Raw genomic sequence first — 23,022 nt, forward strand, 5'->3', positions numbered from 1 at the left:
CTCATCCATTTCAGTCAGGGTTGCTAGGAAACCAGAACCTGAGAACCAGCAATGGAGAAGCAGATGTTGCCTAATTGAACTGTTATATCTGGAGTTACTATTTAAACAGTATATAGGTTGACAGCCGTAAAAATCTTGTTCATTACACCTAGATCTTGTTTTAAATCACTGGAAAGTTTATTTTGTGTCTTACTGAAATATAAGACGAGATCTTGGAGAAATACACCCAGATCATCTCCAGAATATCAATAAGAATATGACACTCATAAGGATGGTGAATATGATAAGATTCTCGATGCTTTCATCTGCGTCCACTGAAAATACTCCACAGTCCTCCACCATGTCATGATCGTGTGTCTGTAAAATGAGTAACCTGTGGAGAGTCTTTATTGAACAATGATGTGATGCATCTAAATATGATAACACTCATTTGGACAAGTAACAAGTCTAAAGCTGTCAACTCACAAACTGACTTGCAGTGAGCTTAATCAGAGCTAGTCATTTACATGTAACCTAGTTATTTAATTATAGTTAAGAAATATAAACACATAGTTTGGAATTTGCAGCTTTTGTTCCAAAACAGTGTAATTTTCACATTAAAATAGAATAAGATAATTGGAAATTGTTTTAAGGTTCATAATAACACAAAATATCTTACAATATGTTACATCTTCCTACCCGTTTCTTTTTTTAAAACCTCAAATAAGCTTAAAGATTATTCTGTCAAAAATCAGCACTAGGTGACTCAGTGGTAGAGTAGTGCACCATGAACAAAGGCTACAATCCTCGACAAAACTATCCCAGGTTTGATTCTCGACTCTGTGCCATTTACTGCATGTCCTCCCCTTCTCTCTCTGCCCTTCTTTCTGTCAAGCTACTATCAAATACAGGCCACTAGTGCTAACAAAAAAATTTAAAAAGGGGTTGGGTGTTAATTTTATAGAGTTTCAAAGGCAGATGAGAATCAGCTTTACAAAATAAAGATGTAAATGTGTGTCTTGTGTAGTGAAAACAAGGTGTTTGCAATCAGTAGGTCTGGAGTTTAAGACCGGCTTGTTCTGGTCTATATTTAGTCTTCTTCTAATAAATGTCTAAAAATATGTTTCAACAGCTTTCACTTTTAAACCAAATATAGACCAATTTTAGCCTAGACAACTTTGGACCTTTTGGAAACGGGTTAGAAGAAAAAAGCTCGCTGGGTGACTTGGTGGCATAAACTGCGATATGTTGATTTGCTGTGTCATACTGCCTGGTACACACAGATGGCCAGAAAGAGACTATATCCCAACTTGAAGTGTTTTGTGAAAGGGGCTTCTAAGAGCTTTCATGCCATGTTGACAGACGAGAGCTGGAAACAAAATCTCCAAGATGTAGCGAGCAATTGCAGCTGGCCTTGTTATTATAAACCTAGAGTGGTAATATGAGAGAAAGATATATTAGAGGATTATGTGTTGGAGAATATTCAGATTCATTTTGTGTTGAGTTTTTCTACTAGCGATATACAACAGCAGCCATTAAGAGATTTTTTTTCTCAAATATTCATATATTTTTTTCATTACAATGAAACATTTCTTTCTCAGTCTCAGTACCACTCAATGATTTTGATTTTATTTTTAGGAACTAATAAAAGTGCTGATTTTACGACACTTCAGCCAAACATTTACTTCTTATGGTTCTGAAAGTTTTCAGATTTTCACTTGTTACAATCTGAAATTGTTGAAGGATTTCCAGACTAATCAGTTGACTCTAAATAAGAAAGATATGTGGTGGTCAATATTTCAATATTTTAATGTTAACTGTTGTTTTTACTGTCCATCACTTTACGTCCACCTTTTTTTTTTTTTTGTTTAGGTGATGAAGACATACCACATGTACCACAGTGAGAGTCTGAGTGCTGAGAGCAAGCTGAAGGAGGCAGAAAAACAGGAAGAGAAGCACATCGGCAAGGTGAATGACATCAGCGGCGGTCTGTTGCGTCACAGTCACGATGAGCGTCCCCAACGAAGAAGCTCCGTCCGGAAGATGGAAAAAATGAAGGAAAAGGTTTGTTTCCCTTGATGCGAACACACATGATAAGGATTTATATCAGGGGCAAAAAAGATTAACCAACCATAAACCATGAATGCATTTTAAATGAGATTGCTTCATTGCATCATTATGTATATGTAGAAATAATATACAGCTGGCAGAAAACTCTTGTCTTTGCATTGTGCCATACACTCAACACATACAGTAGATTGAGAAATTACTGAGATAAAATCAATGTAATGTGGTAAGCTTTCTTTGAGCACATTAGGATGACACTTAACATCCTGCATTAATGGGACTCTTCCGTCCTCTTCCCTCCCCAGAGACAGGCCAAGTACTTTGAAAATAAGCTGAAGTGCACAAAGGCCCGGAACGACTATCTTCTCAATCTGGCAGCTACCAACGCCCTGGTGGCCAAATATTACATACACGACGTGTCGGACATGATAGATGTAAGTGAAAACCAGTCAAATCCAATGTTGTTCAGGCCTTTCATTTGTTTAAACTTGACACACGTTTTCCTTGTTGTCAGTCTTGTGACTTGGGCTACCATGCGAGCTTGGCGCGCACCATGAGGACCTATCTGTCTGCTGAATACAGCCTGGAAACCTCTCGCCACGAAGGTTTGGATCTACTCGAAGGAGCCGTCGATGCCATGGACATTAGAGGGGACAAGCTAAGGTTTATGGACACACACAGTCAGATCTTCTGTCCTCCCGCACGCTTTGACTACCAGCCGCACATGGGGGATGAGGTGAGTTTGATCCTGGTCATTTCATCGCCTTGATACTTTCTACTTTTTGGTCTACTTTCTACCACAGATCATTTTGTAGCAGCCATGCACGCATTCAAACCCACCCAACCTTTCCTTCCTGCTTTGAGAACATATGACTTAAAGTAATTTTTAATTTTATTTTTAATTTTTTTACTCCTTGGTGACTGTAAGAAAGAGTGACTCCATTCAACAACATTCAAAAGCAGAAAGTTGCATGGGGTTACTTTGGATTGGGCTGGGATCTTAATCTCTGATATTTATAAGAGTTGTTTGGTTCAGTTCAATCAAAACCAAACCGACAGAAAATGTAATGCCATGCAGAGATTTTATGAAATTATTTGCAAGGAAATCTCATCATACATGGGCTTTGAGTATATACATTAACATTTATCACTATTAAACTTGTCTACAATGAATAGTGAGCCAAAACTGAATGATTTAATGACATAAGTGCAAAATAGGTGTGAAAGGGATATGGGAAGAGCAAAACCCTTATGAGTGGGTGAGACTTGGAGAAGAGGCCTGGAGCTGATGAACTGTCAGACACGAATGTTCATGGTTTTTATTCAGCCCTTCTTCTAAGTTCAATAAAAGGTTCTTTTTTTTCTTTTCTAGGTGTGTCAGGTTAGTGCACAGCAGCCTGTCCAGACAGAGCTCTTAATGCGATACCACCAGCTGCAGTCTCGCCTGGCCACACTGAAGATAGAAAATGAAGAGGTGAGAGCTTCTGTGCACACAAATCTCAACTGTAGATTTCATCTGGAGGACAGGGATGGAAAGCTAAATTTGAGTCTTGCACAAAGAATACAAATTTATGCTTTAAGTCGTTGTGCCAGAAAAGGAAGAAAAAAAATTACCTTCACGTGTTGCTAGACTGCAAAAAGTGCTTCTATATCAAATGGTACCATCTAGTTTTTAAAAGCCGTAGCATTTGACTCATACATTTATGTATTCATCACATCCTCAGCGATTCCCCCTGGGCGAATGATTAGTGCATTGTAATGCTGAAAGAAACCACTCCCTTTAGGATGATTTTCTTGTGATTCACTTAAAGTAAGCATGCTAGTGACTTAGAATAATTCATGAACTCTATTTTATTTCTATCATTTAACGTTAATATTTTGCAGTAGCTGTTTGTTTTAGGGTCTTCATCATAGAGGATTCTTTTAATGCAAATGCTGGGCACAAGGGAAACGTCGCTCCATTTAATTTGTTGATAATGGTGGATTCAAAAGCAAAAAATTTTTATGCAAAGCACCTTTCATATTTGTTGGCACCTGTGCCAACGATGCCAAAAAAGCTTAAGACAAACTAATCTTTTCCTGCAGCACCAAAACCTTCTAATTCAGAATTGCTGCTTTTCTTTAAACAATTATATACAATTATTATTATTATTATTATTTTTTACCTCTGTTACCATCCTCCCTGTTGTTGGGTGCTGCAAGATAAGCTACCCTCCTAATCCTTTTAATTATTGCTCTGACTGGAGGTATGGGCACGTTTCGGCAAGTAGATATTTTTTTGTAGCCATTCCCTGAATTACATGAACAGAATAGTAGCTAAGGGAAAATAAACCTCATGGTTTTTGCTACAGAACAACATTAAAATATGTGCTTATAAACTACAATGCGCTCATAAAATCTGTTGTAAGTCTGATAAACGGCTAAACCTAGGCTAAGTAGATCCTGGCAGCTTTAAGTTTAGTGTTTACTTGTTATCTTTACTCTTAACATTCTAAGCAAGGCATGTTTGCTAAAGATAAATCAATTTATTTCAGTTTAGTTTAGTACCAATTAAAAAAAAGCAGAGAGAAAAAAGGAAGTTTCCAATTTTATACACAAGACAGATTGAAAGTCAGATACATACATTCCAATTCGATCCTCTTTATTAATAAACAAGGCAGTCATATTTATTTTATTAAACTTGTAGAAGGTTTTTTTTTGTCATCCAAGGAAACTCAGCTGATTAAATTGAATCACTGAATTTGCATCAATCACTCCTCAAAGTATAAAGCGACAGCAGACAGCTGGTTGCATTGTTTCATTGACTTAATGCAACAATCCCTTCTGCTGGTCTCCCACTGGAAAGGAAAACTCGCCTTTAACAGGAAGAAACCTCCAGCAGAATCTTGACTCTGTGTCCTCCCACGACTGAATGGTTGTTTAAGACAGCAGAGCACACAAAAAATCACGGATGCACTGGTCCAGGAGTACTTTCTGTGCTAAAAAGTGCAAAGTTAATCACAACGGTAGCTTTTTTAAAGGTTTAATCCTGCAATGAAAATAAAGCTTTGGGCTGTAAAATGTAAATCTTAAGAACGGTTAGTCGCAGTTGTTTTTTTTTGTTTTTTTTTAAGACAGAGATAGATGTATCATGTTTAGCAAGAAATCATATAGGTTATTGGCAGCAATAACTAAGTTATCATAATTAATTGTTTCAATCATCGTTCTGACTGCAATATAACTCAAACCATTAATGATGCTGCCAGGTGCACACAGTGAGACTCCATGATTGCCACTGTTTATTTATGCTTGTTTTTTTCTTTGTCCTCCACAGTGCTGCCACTGGCAACTACCTTAGCAAACAAGGTCAAAATTGTTAAAATATGCCAATTTAATGATCACTATGCTGTGCAAATGTATCACAAATATGATAATTGGTATCTTGTTTCTGTAGACCTAACATGAAGTGTGAATCCTGGGTCACGATGGGTCAGGGTTAGGAATGGAGTTTCATCAGCTATTGACAGTGTTCAAGGCCATAGTTAAGGAAAATAATCAAATTTTTAGGATATGCATTTAGAAATGGATTAGATTTTGGTACAGTATTTTAGTATTTAATCTACCTAAATCACTTGGTTTTTCCTCATGAAGTGCATATGAAAGAGGGACTGGATACTATGATGTGCTTGGATGTCTTTTATCAGGTTAAGAAGACTCTTGATGCCACCATGCAGACCCTCCAGGACATGCTAACTGTGGAGGACTTTGATGTGTCAGAGGCCTTCCAGCACAGCCAATCCACAGAGTCTGTCAAATCGGCCTCCTCTGACTCCTACATGAGCAAGGCAAACATCACCAAAAGGCGAGCCAATCAGCAAGAGACCGAGGGCTTCTACTTCACAGTAAGTTAACAGATGACTGCAGAAAATACACAAGCATGCAGGCAAAAAGTTGTTTAAAAAATATCTAACATCTGTGGTAGTATATAATTTTTTTCCTTCTTTTTGAACTGCAGAAATACAAAGAGTACTTGAATGGCAGCAATCTCATTGTTAAACTGCAGGCTAAGCACGACCTTCTGAAGCAGACACTAGGAGAAGGTGAGAACATAAAAACCTTTTTGTGCTGGACATTTGTAGAGAGGTAAGATCTGTAGTGACACAGAGACAGGCATATGGCCATGGTAATAGTCTGCCATCACAGAGCGCTTATTATCCTGTGGGATTGGGTGATAATTGGTATAGGTGTGGATTTATGACTGATTCTTTAAATACAGAAAACATCTGCCCCACATGTCCTGAATCACACACACACCCACCTACATATTAATGGAAAAAAATGTTGTGGTGTGTTCTAAAATGCACTGAGTAACATCAACGCCATCCAGTAAATTTGTAACCAATCATTTCTATTTGTTATGGTAGACGACAAAGCCCAATAATCATCCATAGCCCGTTACTGTTAGACTTCTTACCAAAAAGGACAAAATTCAGTAGCATGCTTTAAATGCCACCACTACTCCAGGAGACCACATGCTACATGTTTATATTAACATGTACCTAAAATGCTTAATTAAAATAATAATGAAGTCCCAAAAACATAGATCCACCAGAGGAAGTTATTTTTCTTTACTGAGCATCCACAAAGGGCTCATCTCATCTTGCACAATCAACCTAGCTTGTCCAGGCTTGGCTGCTCCCCTTCATATATCCAGACAACAATATTATTATTATTTTAATCACTCCTGGTCTGTCACTGGAATAATCCTTGCAGTATCCTCCCTGAATTTGTCCTCGCTGCTGAAAGCCATAATGCTGCCATGTTACAGCTGGGAGCATTCATCCTGCTACAATTCCCCACTTCTGTGACATTAGGCAAGTTTTTTTGCATACTTACATGTCCTTATTGAAACCAATGCATCAGCTGTTTAATTGGTGTCAACGTTTTCTTCTTAGTTCAAACATATATAAAACGTTCAAAAGAGGGTCATTGATGGGAGATACTGTTTTTGGTTTTTCAGATGTAAATAATTTTTTTTGGCTCAAGGTGCCAAATATGTCAAAATAACACATCAGAAACTTAGATTTATATCCATTGTTCTCAAATCCTAACAGTTAACATGTCTTGGTCTGAGTAGAAAAAACGAATGTGTTTGAGAAACATTCATTGTTATAATCTAATAGCCTTTTTACATCCTAATACATTTCTATGTTTTCCCAAAGTTCTTAAAGCCAGTGCGCTACGGATTCATGAAATCGTCCAACTGTGCAAATCAGCTCCCTCAGCCTGCCTCTCCAGTTGCCCCTGGTTACATTTCCCGGTTTGCGGATGGAGAGAGTAGACAGGCCATCCCCTTCTGGGGCCGACCGCTGAATGACCGCTGTCTGGCAGCGAGTCAAATGCAGCTATGGCGCTCACCCCATTCAGTTTGGCTGAATAGATGCCCCCTTTTTCTTTACAACACCCCCTTTCTGTCTCCATCTGCCAGCCTTGTATAATCAGCCTGCACTCAACCATACCACTAACTGCTGTGACTGTGAACTAGTTGATTCTAATTTGGCCTCTTTTCCTCTGCTTCCTCTGCTTTTAGGGGAGCGGGCTGAATATGGAACAACAAGGTAAGATGTTCAGTGACAAGAAGGTGAATGAAGTAGGCGCTGATGTGTAAAATCCTTCCTGTGTCTCCAGATGTAGTTAAAATGAGACCAAAATGTGGGAATAAAGGGATTCTTAAGATTTTTAAGTCTTGTTATTAAACAACCTCCCATTTGTTTTATTTGCAAAAAAAACAACCTACTTGACTAAGTTTAATGAGACAAAAATGATGAACTATTAAAATGGTTTGAAATTATCTTTACTTATTTAACCATTATTTTACCAGGAAGTTGGTTGAAATAAAATCTCTTTTCCAAGGGAGAGCCGACCAAGAGGCACGCCAGTGTACAATGTACAAAACTATAAATGCAATGTGGTTTTAGTTGTAATTTATGATAACATTTTATAAAACTTTAATATTTTATGTATTACTTTATGAAATAATTCTTCAGTGACTTGCATAAGTATTCATAGCATTTGAGCTTACATCTTATATTTTGTCATATGAAAACAAAACATTTTGATGAAAACAAATTATCTCTAATCTACGTTAAAATGTGGGGGTGAGTTCATCATGCTATGGAAAACATTTTCTCCACCAGTGCCAGAGAGACTGGTCAGAGATGGATGGGAGGGAAACCGGTTGGACGGGGGCAGAGATTCACCTTCCAACAGGAAAACTGCTCTAAACATCCACCCAGAGCTATGATGAAATTGTTTAGATCAGAGCAAATTGATGTGATAATGGCCCAGTCAAAGCTCAGATGTAAGCTAAAATGAGGATTTGTGGCAGGAGTTGAAAAATGATTTGCACATACACTCTCCATGCAGTCTGACTGACTCCGACCTGCTTTACAAAGAGAATAAGCAACATTTTCCAAGTGTCTTGATGTTTAAGCTAGTAGAAAGAAACATGAAAAGACTTGTAGATGTTTATGCAGTGAAAGCTTGCAATATGACGTCTGTAAATGCCTGGCACACTTTTTAGATCTTTATCTTTACATACAATTGAAAACAACACATTTATTATTTTCCACTTCGCAGCACTAATGTGGTCTATCACATAAAACCCCCAAAAGTATGTTGACACCTGTTGCTGCAATGTGACGGTGTGAACAAGTTCTAGTAAAACGAGCATGCTTTCGATCCACTGTAACATCTAAATAGTCTGTATTAAAGAAAACCCAGCTGATATTTCAGGTCTGCTTCTTTATGTTGATTCACGTTAAATGTTAAATGAAAAGTACGAATGTCTCTGTCGTGAGACCGTGTGCTGCGGGTTTAGGCAACACTAAACATCCTGTTAGTTTACCTCAGCTGTGCATGCAGCAGAAGCAGAAAGACAGAAAACCTCAAGCAGCTAGTAAAACCACAATGTGCCACGTTCTTTTGCTTTGGTTTCTTGGCATGCAAAACACTGAAGCTTTCAGAGGATAGCCAACTTTTCTAAAGATGACCGCTTGCACACGCTCATCATTTGCATGGAATTGATGCCAATGTTAACTCATAGTTTGAAATGTTGAAGTATGAAAAGATCTTTACACTCAGTACTAAGTGAAAAACGGAAATGAGTAGCAAATGGGTAATATTAATAATATGAAAATTTCATTTACTGTTGGTCTTCTTAAAAAGACACAAGATAAAAGATACTAAACAGAAATAACTACGCAGTGCCATTGAGTAGAAGTAATGTTATAAGTTTGCATCAGAAAGGAAGTAAAACTGATCAGAGGCTTCCATTTTTTTAAGTAATTATATCTTATTTTCTAAATTTCTTTAGTATTTGAAACTGTTATTCACATGATCAAACTTTAATGTGAAACCGTTGGGATACACTTTGCCAGATTTTGATAAATTGGGGAAAAAAAAAAACAAATAACCCAACTGTTCTTTTTCTTAGCTGCAGGGCAAAATGGGCAAAATGTGAAAAATATGTCAAAATGCATCTGAGTTAGTTAGTGAAGTATATTTGCATTTAATAAAAAATAGCTTTTTTAGAATTTGTCTCAGAAAAAACATGTTGCATGTTGATAAAAAGCACAAAAGCATATTGTGGATCAAGGTTGCTTAATGTTACCATGGTAACTCCACAAGCAGTTCTCATGCATCATTGGCCATTTAAAATGCATCGCAGTGTTCAGATCCAAACTTGTCTAGTTGAAGGTCTAAAAAAATGCTGACCATCTTAGAGTAGTCCACGTTCTCCATTATTCTGTTAAATCATTCATTGTTGCACTGTCGACAAAACAACTCAGAGGACGATGATACAACCACCATGTTTGACAGCTAATATAGCGTTCTACCCTTAATATTTTTATTGAAATATTATGAGCAATCTTTCTATTCTCAGAATAACCGATGAAAGCAATCACTAAAACACCAGTATTGTCATAATTTTTTTATCGTCACACAATTATTTGTAAAGTTACTGAATTAAAGTCTCTCCAGTTCCAATACTTTTCAGTTTAGTGCAAGTGCTTGAAGTGTAAATGGTTATTTTATCTTCATTATAATAAAGTTGTAATTAATAATTAATTATGTTCATTTTTAATCATCAAATTTCTGCTTAAGATCATTTGGATGCATTTAAATATATGATATGAAAAATGTTTTCAAAAATATGTGGGTACTTTTACATGCATGATGTATTTTTTTTTACTATTATCATTCAACACTGTAATCCCTGCCATCTCCCCAGGCCCCCCACTCTTCCCCCTAAACCCCAGAGAATGCGGAAGTGTAGACCTCGTTCCATTTTTAACCGTAAGCTGTTTAACGGCAATATGGAGGCCTTCATTCAGGTATCAGCCCATCTGTGCCCTTTGTTTCTCCATGAGCTCAGCTGTCCCACTGGCTGCCCTTTGGTGGTAGTGGTGCTGGGGAGGAGGGACGTCTTTTTGCTTGTGACCGCTCTCTTATTCAAACGTTGTTTCGCTCATGCACTTTCCTCTTGCTCAATGCATTGTCTTCGGTCTTAAAGCAATTAAAAACGTGATGTGGAAGACGAGTTGTTTTATATTCTTAGTCTTGTGAGCCTCCGGCTAGCAGACACTGAATTAATTTGGCTTTATGCGGGCCAGTTGGCTATGCTAATAAACACATGGGCATATTTTCTTGGCTTCTGCAGCAGCGCCCCACAACAACAGCATCAATATGAAATCGCTGCTTAATCAGCTACTAAATTTATCAAAAACACATTTCGACCACAGATAATGCTGGTTCTTCCTTAGCAAAGCGTAAATACGCTAATAGCCACTTTTATTAGGGTAACAATAAAACTGATCGAGTCCTTTATAAAAATTAGACAAAACTTGAACCAAAATGTCTTTCTAGCAGGCATGTATCCAAACCCGATGCAGGGTTTCTGTTCTTGAAAGGTCTGAAATTGTATGGTATGATTTTGAAAATCTGGACAAGTATGGAAAGTAAAAACTGGGTTTAAAGAAAACCACACATTCCAGACATGATATCTTATTGTTTTATATAAAACATAATATTTTTAAAAGATACAATTCAGAATTTTAAGAAAACAAGAGTATTGTTACATTGACTTATGTATTTGACTTGCCACAACATAAGTTGAGTTTGTGTCACATTGCTTACAAAGCACACAGTCATTCAGAAATAAGTAAATGGACTATTTCACTGTTTTTAGTTGCAAAAACAGTGAAATAAATAAACTCGTCCATTCTTGTTTTGTGTTCAGCTGGGATGCGAAAAACAAAGAATCGAAATTTCTTGATGTGGTGAAATGACTTCTCACAAGTTGTGATTTATAGATGATCTTTGTTTCGATTTAGGATATTGTAGTGTAGATTTTTATATTAAGAATACATTTTAACTGCCCCTAATTGGTCCAGATGTCTAAAAAGCAACACAATAGCCCTTTGTCAGTTCCACTGCTGTGTTTCCTGATTGATGGAGATAAATCCATCAATCAGGATTTATTGGTGTTTTGTTGTCAGATGGCATGCCAAAACATATTTCTAGAAAACGAGTATGAATAAGTGTACAAATTTGAAATGGAAAAAATTTGTAGGATCCCTGCCAATGCTCTGCAACGGCAACTTCCCCTTCCTCACCCTCCTCCCTCAGGCCGTGTCCTCCTGTCTCTCACCCACAAGGCGCTGAAGCTTTGGCTGCTCTCTCAGGCCAGGCCTCTGTTAAGATCTGCCTCTTCGTCTCTTTCTAATTCTTTGTGGTTGTTGTTCCTTCTGCTCTGTCTCTCCATGCCTTACTGCTCTCTGCCCAGGGGAAGAAGAAATGTCCGTGCCAGGAGTCAGGTACTTTGTCTTTAAGCAGGGTGGGATAGTCACTGTGGGTTTTGTTTGCTTGCTGACGTTTCTCTGCATTCTTTCCCTGTTCTTGTAAAAATGCTTTTTTGTTTTAAAATGCTATATGTTGGTTGGTACATATTCTTGTTCAGATATATTCTGTGACATGTACTGTGTATTTGATACACTTACCATAACTTATTTAGTTTTATGTTAATTTAGATGTTAATGATTATAATATCCTACAAATATTATAAATTAATACGATTTTATTTAGAGTTCCTCCATATTAATTTATAACCTGTTACTGTTGTTTACATACCTCCAGTCACTGATGTATTTCTTCATGTAGGATTCAGGGCAGCCTATACCAGTGGTGGTTGAGAGCTGCATTCGATACATCAATCTGTACGGTAAGTTTCAAGTTCTCTCCATCGTAAAGAGATTAAAGTGCAGTTTCTGCAAATGCGATAGTTTCATTTTCCTTTTTTTTATTTTTTTTATTGGCGTTTTATGAAATGGATGTTCATTCACTTGAAGTGCGTTCACAAAGTCACCAACAACCAAATATATTATGAACTCCAAGGCATTTAAGCTTTCCCTGAGCAGGTCATTTGACTGAGGTTGATACAATGAGTTATGTTTTCATTTATCATAAAAACATCATAAAAATAGATTTTTCGTTTTTTGACCAAAGTTGGTCTGTTGCTTTTTGATAGTTTTTTGCAAGTCTATTCAAGCTAAAATTCTGCATCCCTCTTTCAAAATACATCACATTTTATTATTGTTATATTTGTCCACATTTATTTGTAATTTAACAGTACCTGTGCTATTTTTAAGTAGCGTTTATATTGATACCTCCCTCTTTTCACCTCAACGGTTTTATCCATCCACAGGTCTTCAGCAACAAGGCATATTTCGGGTTCCAGGATCTCAGGTCGAAGTCAATGACATTAAGAATGCATTTGAAAGAGGTTAGTCCCCAGGTTGCCTCCATATCTCCCCTTGATCGATTTTAAATTACGTTTTGCCCACCTGAAAAGCCACTGTAACTCTCACAGGACTCTAAAGTGCAATTAAGAGGGCTGCAAGTCGCTTGTAGCGCTTGTAATGGACATGTAAACCACCTAATGCATAAAACATAGCATCCTGAAATAATAATAAATGAGCAAGAATAATTGCGTTATGGTGCTCTAATTTGACGTACATATAAGATTGCATCAGAGCCATATTAGATGAAAGCGGCTCCAATGAATGGGTAATTAGAGGATTAAGAGTTCGGTTCATCTGCAGGAGAAGATCCACTAGTGGACGATCAGACGGATCATGACATCAACTCCGTGGCAGGCGTCCTCAAGCTCTACTTCCGAGGGCTGGAAAACCCGCTTTTCCCCGAAGAACGTTTCCTCGACTTCATCTCCACCACCAGTTAGTCTCATTACAGGAGAAACCATCCGAAATGCACTGAACTATCCAGTTGGTCACTGAAATGGTTTCATGTGCGGTCTGTTTATTTATCCATTTTCCCCAGAACTTGATTCTGGTGGTGAAAGAGCTCATCATCTCCAGCAGATAATTGTGACCCTACAGCGGCCCGTGATCATCGTCATGAGATACCTGTTTGCTTTCCTCAATCAGTGAGTTCCTTCACAGCAGCAGCTAAAATAAGCTAGATAATTGTTACTGTTTTAATAAACGCCGCCATCTCTTCAAGTCTTTCCCAGTACAGCGACGAGAACATGATGGACCCCTACAATCTGGCTATCTGCTTCGGCCCCACGCTGATGCCCATACCGGACGACAAGGACCCCGTGGCTTGCCAAGTACACGTTAACGAGGTCATCAAGACCATCATTATCCACCACGAGGCCATCTTTCCGAGCCAGCGGGAGTTGGAAGGACCGGTCTATGAAAAATGCATGGCAGGAGGTGAAGAGTACTGGTAGGTGCACAGAAATCGAGCATCTTAAAGCCCAAACATGTGTAACAGGTTAAACATTAGAGTCTCACAAACACCAGATCTTATTCTTTGCGTAAAAAGTGCAGACACATAAACAAAACCTTGTTGTCAAAAACAAACCAAGTTGTGAATTTAAATCTGATCTTAAATTAAAGACAGAAAAAGTTACATTTGGTTGTTATAGAACATAGTTATAGTTATGTGTCAGACACATTTGTTGAATTTACATCTCAGTTTACCTGCAGCTTAAATCTGCAAATCAGATTTCAGACTAAAGGAGCAAACCTGCATGTGATCTAACTATTAAAGCCCTAAAAGCTTAGAATAATGTATTTTTTACATATATGGGATTCTTTTCTCTCTTTTTTTTCCTGATTCTTTGCATTTCTTTTTGCTTGCACAGTGAAAGCCCTCACAGTGAGCCAGGAGCTCTTGACGAGATCGACAACGGGACCGGGCCAAACACAAGTGATGAAGGTCAGATACACGCGCAATCGATGCGCTGTCAAGATCCCAGCTGTGACATTTCCAGCTTACTGTGAAAATAATGACATTTGTTTTATATATATATATATATATATATAGAACTCTTTCATGTGTCGACTCCTGCAGAGTTCGAGCCAATCGAGGCCATCGCCAAGTTCGACTACGTGGGGCGAAGTTCGAGGGAGCTGTCCTTTAAGAAGGGAGCGTCTCTGCTGCTCTACATGAGAGCGTCTGCGGATTGGTGGGAGGGCCGGCACAACGGCGTGGATGGGCTGATCCCGCATCAGTACATTGTAGTGCAAGACATGTAAGCTTGATTTGTTGGTTTTATGGTGTAAAAATAACAACATTCAGGTGCATTAACTAAATAAATGGCCATCATGTCAAAATCTGTAACACATTTTATAATAAATGAAACGATTATAATTATTCAAGTGTTTTTTTTCTTTCAATACATTTTGATTCTCATAGGCTACAGCTACAGAAAATCCACAGAATATTGCATAAGATGAATATTCTTATTCAATATGTTTATTTTATTTATTTATTTTTTGAATAAATACATTTGCATTCTACATTGCCTACTCTTAGCATGCGAGCTTGGACATCTGCTGAGTTGTTAATGAGGCCCGGGTTGTTTTAATAGCAGCCGTTCGCGCATCTGCATTGTTGGCTCTGGTGTCTCTTATCTTGTTGATGAAAATACCCTACAGAGGTTTAATTCAGAGAAGCACGATGTTAATATGGTCATAAAAGTAACAAGTAAAACGTTTGGATTAAATTCATTTATTGGGATGGACATGTACAGATCAACATCCATAGCAGTTTAATTTGTGAAGTGAAGTTTTATTTTTTGGAAATTCATGTTTGCAAACTTTTGTTTAATAGAAAAGTCTTGCTTAAGACCCATCTCTGTCGCTCTGCATTTCTTACTTCTTTTCCAATTTTAGTTACAGAAAAAAGAATAAAAAATTAGAAGGAAGAATTTATAATTAGACAAGTCAGTGTTCAAATAGTGTTGCTTTCACTTCCAGCCATTTATCGTTGAAAACCAAAGCTTTATCTCCCAACATGTAACTTAATCAAAGCTACATTATTGAGCAAACTGAATTAGGTTGGGTACATGATCGGTTCATTTGTAATGTGGAAACATAGATTCACTTTGGAGATTAAATGCTTATGTTGGATTATTATGAGTTCTCTGGGTGTTTCAAGACCCAGTAGTCCTTTAAAATTGATTAAGCAATGTGAAAACTTCACTAAAAAAAGAAAATAATCATGAAGATTTATTACTCGTTTCACAGGGATGATGCTTTCTCAGACAGTATTCAGAGGACAGAAAGTGAGACCAGCAGTGGATCTCACTATGATGACAGGACGTCGTCAAGAAATGAGCATCAGTCTCCTTGTGACCAGGCTGCTGAGAACCGGTTTGGACCTGCATTAGGAAGGTGAGGTTTATTAGACGAGGTACCTCCACCTTCTGGAATAGTCTGAAATTTGAGGTCAGTATTTTCAGGATCTGGAAAAAAACTATATCAGAGGAGGGAAATATTTGTTGTTCCAGACTTATTATCTCTGTTGTCTTAATGTTGTTACCTTCCTTCCATCGTTCCTTTTTTCTGTGCTCCTTTTCTTAATTGCGCCTTTCCATCATCATAAGCTTTTGTTCTTTCCTATGTTGTCTTTTCCTTCCTTCTTTGGTCTTCGCACCCTTATTTCTTTCCATCCTTTTCCTACATCTCTTCATAGTGTCATTCTTATTTCCATTTCCTTCATTCTTTCCATCCTTCCTTCCTTGTTTTTTTTGTCCTCAGGTTACTTAAAGCCAGCCCACTTAAGAAGTATCTATCACAACTTTACAGTGGGCTTTACTGCATAATATATGATAAAATGAACAAATTGGCTTGATAGTCCTGCAAACCTGCATCCTCGTGAAAGGCTGGAATTTTTATACGAAAGCCGTATGGAAGCTCCAAGTAAAATGGCATGAGTAAATAATATATGATCATAAGTGAAAAAAATGACATACCGTGTAACACAAAGAAGTTAATTTCTCTCCTTAATTATCCCATTGTGTCAGGGTAAGAGTGCGATCAGATGGAGCCGCAGTTCCCCGCCACAGGAACAACGGTGCTGACGGCCTCAGCCCCACCAGGGCTGCTGACCAGCCGCCCAGGGTGATGCCGCGCCCCTGCAGCCCGCACAAGATCGCCGTCAGCAGGGCCCACGCCGACAGCCCGGAGAAGCGCCGTCTCACCACGTTCGGCAGCTCTGGCTCCATCAACCATCCCGATAGGAAGGCGTTTGTCGAGAGTCACTCTCAACGGTCATCACCGAGCACGACGCGGCACGCCAGTTTAGGGGACCATAAAGCCATGGAGGCCGAGGCGCTCGCGGAGGTGAGGGCCGCAACGAGTTATCGAAGTGCAGTTGAGTCAACTCACTTTTTTTTTTTTTGTTGTTGCTGTGTTGTTAACTGTATTGCACATGCGTAATACTTAGAGGCTTCTGGGAAATGCTTAATTGGATAATGCTGGTTGTAAGAAATCTCATTTAAAGCAGTTTTTTCACCCATGTGAATGAATGGGTGGAAGGATAAATTAGAAAATAGAGCTGAATAAAAGATACTATATCTATTGACTTGCATTGTAGAATGAAAGTTAAGTGCTAGTGGTTAGCCATTATAAAAAAAAGAAAAGCTGTGGCAAATGTTTACATTTTGAATTATAGGATTGTTTTAGAGGGAATGTTAAGTTGCAATACATTTAGTAAATAGCATTCTATTATTTATATAAGTTTCATCTTAACTGTTACCTGGAGTGTGGTTCAAAGCTATGTTTTTGATGAGGAAATGACATTACTACATGATTTAAAACTCAAAAAAGTCAATTGTGTGTAACACCCCTCTTTAGAAAAAAAAAAAATAGAAATGTAGTTACTTCTTTTTCTGGTTTGTTGATTTTCATAAAAATAAACAGATTTTTCTTCTTGTCTTTGTCAGGACATAGAGAAAACCATGAATACAGCCCTGCATGAATTGCGAGAGCTGGAGCGGCAGAATGTAGCCAAACATGCCCCCGATGTTGTCCTGGACACCCTGGAGCCCCTCAAGCACCCCGGTGCTGCCCAGGAAATGTCTGCCAGCCCCCTGCACACCATGGTGATCAGGGACCCGGACGCAGCCCAGCGGCGTAGCAGCAGCAGCTCCTCCTCCGAGACCATGACCACTTTCAAACCAGCTCTGTCGTCACGCAGACCGAACGCGCCTCTAAGGCCCCCGCCGGTCAGGCCTGTGCGGCCAGCTCCGGTGATCGGACCTGGCCAGGGACCGCACCGCTCCAGCAGCTCCAGCTCTTCTGGTCTGGGCAGTCCAGGCATCACCCCCACTGAAAGGGTGTTTCCTAAAGCGCCCTCCCCATCGCCGTCCACGTCCTCTTCATCCTCAGACAAACAGGGTAACATGTAGCTCCAAATCTGCCAGCTGTCAAGAACTATGTGGATAATGAATGATATCAGCACATCGTCTTTATACCAATAACAAACACCCAATTTGTCCAAATATTTCCCCACTAATCTTGTACAAGGTACGATTTGCTGCTTCTGGTTTCTGCTCACACCGCCTGGAAGCAAGTGACTGTACTGTTTAACAGTGACTATATTACACAGAAATAGGAATTAAAACTATAAAAATTACTTAATAGAGTTCATATAAAGCTGGAATAAAGAGATGCACTGGAGAATATGTCTGTTTACCGAGATATGAAACGTCTCGCTGAAACAATATTAGATTACAGAGATGCTGTGAGCTTGTGCTTTGTATCTAGTTTCCTGCTCCATTACCATGAAACACTTACGGGAATACTACAGCACTTACCATGTAGACATCCAGACTGTGCTGGGGGTCTTGTGTTTGAATATTTCCTTCAGAATCACTTACGTTGATGGAGAGAGGTTAATGTTGAGAAAACTGTCCCACTTTGGAACAATATAGGAAGACAGCATGACTGAAGGACGATATCCGCTGCCTCAAGCTGCAGCTCTTCTGATGAACACAGAATGTTGCTTCTGTGGGAATTAAAACTGTCGTATTTGCCTTGACAACAGCTTCAAAGCATATAGCATTTGGAAATTATACACATTCAGATATATTTGTTACAGTTTTCAAAAATCTGGGAAACGCTGCAGGTTCTGGTGAAACTCGCGGCAGCGCAGGGTTTTGGCTGGAACTGACGGCCAAATAAAGCACAAATGTGACAAAATGGCTCCACGCACTGTTGTGATCCCAACTTGTGGTGCTGCTTTAGTTTACAGTACGGGAATCGGCAGCATCAGTACCATTCCTCCACCTCATTGTGCCATTTTTATAAAAAATATCCTGACATTTGATAAATACAGTATTTTGCAAAAGTGTTCAAACCCCTTGTACTTTTTCACATCTTCATGTTACATCCGCATACCACAACGTTGTGTGATTATTGGGGAGATTTTTTTTTATTTTGGAATAAACCAACACAAAGTTATGCTTTGTTAAAAAGTGGAAGAAAAAGTATACATGTTTTTTTTCAGAATTGTATACAAAGAAGAGTATGAAAACCGTTACATAAATTTGCCGACTTGAAGCTAAACGACTTTAGCTTCAAGTCGTTTGCCTCTTTGAATATTCTTCCTTGGAAAACACCTGACTCAATCGCTTCATCTGAGGCTATATGAAGGGTAAAGTTCAGGTTTTTCAGCTGGTTCTAAATTGGATTTATATCAATTCAGACTGGCTTTGCTGCCCCAACTAAAGAAACCATGCTACAACGTGGATGAACTGTTCATTGTGATGTGTGGTGGTAATTTTACTGCACTCGGACCTTTTTTCAGAGCATTTCAGTTTTGGTCTAATGTAACCACGGGGCATACTTTCACATGTTTCCTAGAGGGCTTCTACTTCTTTCAGCCTTTTTTTCAGCAGTGGATTTCTTCTTCTTCTATCCCTTTGAGACCAGATTTGTTAAGTGCAAGGCTAACAAATTGTCATGTTAACCTATTGGATCTTTGTTGCTACTCCAGAGTTACAATGGACCTCTTGGTTTAATGCTCCACTTGCTTGGATTGCAGTTTCCAGCAAAGCAGTTCAAAGCTTGGGATTTGTTTTTATAGCCTTGACCTAATAATTTCTGTAATCTGATGTGTTCCTTGGTCTACTTGATGCTGCTTGTTCATTATATTTTCCTAGAAAAAATGAGGTTTTTAGTGAGTTTTAATGACACAGACGGGCTGTTTTCTAAATTGGTGATTCTAAAAGTCGTTCACTGCACTGGATATTATTTTGAGACATCGGAATAAACGGAACAGAATAGAAAAATACACACTTTTCCGTGTTGGTTATTTATATCATACTCCAACTAATTACACAAATTTGTGGTTGCAATGTGGCAAAAAAAAAAAAAAAGTTCACGGGGATAAAATTACTTTTGCAGTGGACATTGTAGTGTGTTTTGAATGTCTTTTTTTTTTTAATAGAAGACAAATTTTATCATCTCATCTTTACTGCTTTATTTCATTCTCCATCTGTCAATTTCAGAACTGTCCAGACGGGGGCAGTATAGACCAAGTTACAGTGGTGCACAAGACATGAAGCGTTAGCGTTACATTCTAGCTTTCGTGATCATTTCTGTGACAACAAAGGATGAAGCAAAGTATAGTTTTATTCAAGAAACAATATCCTTATCTCTTTTTACCACATTATTAGCTGTGTTACCTCTAAAACAAGTAAGACACTTGCACAATTCAGTTGACTGAAGCACTAATAAACCACATGGAGCTGAGCTGTTTGTAGGTTCTGTGTCTTCACCCTGAAGCTGCACTAGAAACAAACTTGTCCAGGTTGTATTGGATCTTTGCAGGCTGTTACTGTTGCTTTCTCTTGATGACATGTGTTGCCCCCTCCTCCAGAGGGTGGATCGACATCTCTTTAAAGTGTAAAAGGTACATAAGATGGGATGACTTAACGCCTACTGCTAAATATTGCTTGTAAATATAACATTGTATCATAGGAACAAGATATATACAGTATATATGTATTATGTGTAATGTGTAGATTTTTGTAATTCTTATCCTTGCACAGATATTACCTGAACAATAAACTGAAAAAGTCTCAAGCATTGAGCAAGGCTCCTGTGTATCTTTGTGTTCTTAACATCATGTTGAGCTTCTCTGTGTGTGTTATTGATTTGAAAGATACATTTATTGTTCCCCAATAGTACAATGCAATTCATTAATTTAAAAAGGACATTTTAGTGCCACCTGCCGGCCAAAATAAAAACTGAACTTGCATGCATTTTCTGCAATTTGTAGGTTTTGTGTTAAAATAATTATCAGTTTATAATTGAGATTTATTGTTGTACAGCTTATTTCACATGGCTGCTGGGTAGAGAGGCATTGTCAAAGTAAAACTTGTAACAAAATTAAGTTGATTTGATCAAGTATTGAAGAATCTTAAAGTTCCTAATTGTATGGAGTGAGTTGGAAATTTTTGTTTATCGCTTTCCAGATCTGGAAATGTATGGAAAGAGGAAAATGCAGTTTTTCCTCATGTTTGATTTTCTAAAGAAAAAAAAAAATATTAAACATACTGCAATGTTTATTTAATGCAGTGATTTTAATTTTAACATTTTACCCATTAGTATTTTGGTTCCTTAAAAATGACAGCACTTAAAAAAGGCCATGTCATAGCTCTTTGGACTTTAGAACCTAAAATCTATTCACCAAGTTTGGTTATAAACCTGTGAAGCATTAAAACTCCAAGTGTTTTTCCTCCCAAACAAAGTAAATATACAAAAATATATAAATCTGCATTTGATATTTTACATTGCAATCATTTGGCAAATACAAGAAGAACAAATTTTGACTTGAAGCTGCAGTAAGCTGATCCAGATGCCCACTAAATTGTATAATTGTGCTAAAACTCAGTCTATGTGAAGATCCCTGATGCTTCTTTATTTGTATTTGCTTGCCAGAAGCCTGGTGTGATTAAACCAAAACCGTATAAATGTAGCTATGAGTATGCACTCTGAAAACACATGCACCTGCTTTCTTGATTTTTTTTTCTTCCTTAAAGTAGGCCAGTAAACCCCCAGAGGATCACAAGATAAATTTTTTAAAAAGAACTGGAAATAAGACGGAAACAAAATCATGTCAGCTGTTTTACTTCACATTAATTTCCCCCCCTAGTAGAGGAAAAGCTCAGTTCATTCCCAGTGGTTTTTTTTAAACATGATGCAGGACTCATTTCCTGTAGCAGATATGCAAAATCTCCATGTGAATGGGAAGATTTCAAGCTTATCTGAACAAAAGTTATGTTAAAAAAAGAGAAGATTGATTAGGTTTTACAATTTATTGCTTCAGTTCTTTAGCTGCTTCCTTGTTCTTACCGGTCACTGTTTTGGAAATGCAATGTTGCAAACCTTTCAGCAGCAAATCAGCCTCCGCTCTGAGGCAGTGTGACTATGCAAACATAATACAATGGATGCTTTATGTTTGATTTCCTCTTCAAAACTAAAACCGGCAGCTGTTTCACTTTCCATAACCTTATCAGGAGTAGTTTAAAAGGTTTTTTGTTTGTTTGTTTCGGTTTCTTTTTTTCTTTTTTTTTTTGGCATGACCGGCCCCCACGATCACCTTTAATTCAGTTAGGTTTGTTTATTGGGACTTAAGTGAGAATGTAACTAGATTAACACTTGGAACCAGGCCTGAATGGCTCAGGGAAGAGGGAACAGGCTACTTGTACATTAGCAGCCGGCCGTCTGGCTGTGGCCTCTTTGTTCAAAAGGCTTTTTCATTAGTGCTGTGATATGATTAGTAAGGCCAGCAGCAGGTTTGAGGCAGATATGAGGTGAGAACCATCAATCAATATCAGAAAACGGCATGGTACTGGGGTTATGAAGATAAACATGTAAGTACATTCGCATGTATTTGATTAGTTATTCTGAGACCATATTACACTCTGTACAAAAACATACATGTAATTTATATGTTTGCTTTGTAGATCATACACATGAAACCTTTTTTACATTTTGTCATGTTAAAACCACAAACTAAATAAGCTTTTCTGAAATATATTTGTGACAGAAAACACAAAGTAGTTTTTTTTTTTTATTATATTCACAAACATCTGCCTAAGAGAGGAGTTATAAATATCTACTGTTGTCAGGTGGCAACTTTACATAAAGCTGAAGTTTGTTAGCGACATTGGTAGACAGATGTGTAAATGTGTGCTTCGTGTTTCTGAGCGTTCCCATGTGGCCGTCTGGGAAGACACCAGCTAGGTTTGGTAAATGTCTCCATCTGTTAACCACAGTTTGCACATCAACACCAGCCTGTGAATGAAAAGGTTGCTCTAGGAAACCTGAAGCACAGTAGAGAGGGACACAGAAGGATCGATGAAGGTTAAGGCCACCATCCTCCTAGTGCTGAGAAAATGCATTAATATGTTTACTTAACTACATTGTTTAGGTTGAAACTGACACAGTTTGAATGCTGTGTCATACCGGTACTTCTTTAAGACCGTAAGTCTTAAAAAGAGATAAATTGACTCAAACTTGTTTACAAATCAAATCAAATATTACTGACAAAGACGTTTATATCATGAAGAGGGGGGAGATATATATATATACAAATTATCTCTCTCTCATA

At 38.1% G+C, this 23,022-nt stretch overlaps 1 protein-coding gene across 4 annotated transcripts in view; it reads left to right on the forward strand.

Annotated features, from left to right (window-relative positions):
* Nucleotides 1-20,496, forward strand: part of LOC103464556 (SLIT-ROBO Rho GTPase-activating protein 3-like) — a 39,288-nt gene extending 18,792 nt beyond the window's left edge. The window contains exons 5-22 of one of the 4 annotated variants that reach the window (XM_008408734.2): nucleotides 1,852-2,043; nucleotides 2,352-2,480; nucleotides 2,561-2,782; nucleotides 3,419-3,520; nucleotides 5,730-5,927; nucleotides 6,041-6,125; nucleotides 7,616-7,643; nucleotides 10,319-10,421; nucleotides 12,247-12,307; nucleotides 12,791-12,868; nucleotides 13,188-13,322; nucleotides 13,426-13,531; nucleotides 13,609-13,836; nucleotides 14,258-14,331; nucleotides 14,467-14,647; nucleotides 15,645-15,791; nucleotides 16,424-16,772; nucleotides 17,345-20,496. In XM_008408734.2, coding sequence (XP_008406956.1) covers nucleotides 1,852-2,043; nucleotides 2,352-2,480; nucleotides 2,561-2,782; nucleotides 3,419-3,520; nucleotides 5,730-5,927; nucleotides 6,041-6,125; nucleotides 7,616-7,643; nucleotides 10,319-10,421; nucleotides 12,247-12,307; nucleotides 12,791-12,868; nucleotides 13,188-13,322; nucleotides 13,426-13,531; nucleotides 13,609-13,836; nucleotides 14,258-14,331; nucleotides 14,467-14,647; nucleotides 15,645-15,791; nucleotides 16,424-16,772; nucleotides 17,345-17,809 — 2,883 coding nt within the window. In that variant the 3' untranslated portion in view covers nucleotides 17,810-20,496. Of the gene's footprint in view, nucleotides 1-1,851; nucleotides 2,044-2,351; nucleotides 2,481-2,560; nucleotides 2,783-3,418; nucleotides 3,521-5,729; nucleotides 5,928-6,040; nucleotides 6,126-7,615; nucleotides 7,644-10,318; nucleotides 10,422-11,872; nucleotides 11,904-12,246; nucleotides 12,308-12,790; nucleotides 12,869-13,187; nucleotides 13,323-13,425; nucleotides 13,532-13,608; nucleotides 13,837-14,257; nucleotides 14,332-14,466; nucleotides 14,648-15,644; nucleotides 15,792-16,423; nucleotides 16,773-17,344 lie in introns of all 4 variants that reach the window. The other 3 variants (XM_008408735.2, XM_008408736.2, XM_008408737.2) reach the window with 3 other exon arrangements.
* The last annotated feature ends 2,526 nt before the right edge of the window (nucleotides 20,497-23,022 follow it).

Source organism: Poecilia reticulata, linkage group LG5 (assembly GCF_000633615.1).
Source record: "Poecilia reticulata strain Guanapo linkage group LG5, Guppy_female_1.0+MT, whole genome shotgun sequence".
Lineage (NCBI taxonomy): Eukaryota > Metazoa > Chordata > Actinopteri > Cyprinodontiformes > Poeciliidae > Poecilia > Poecilia reticulata.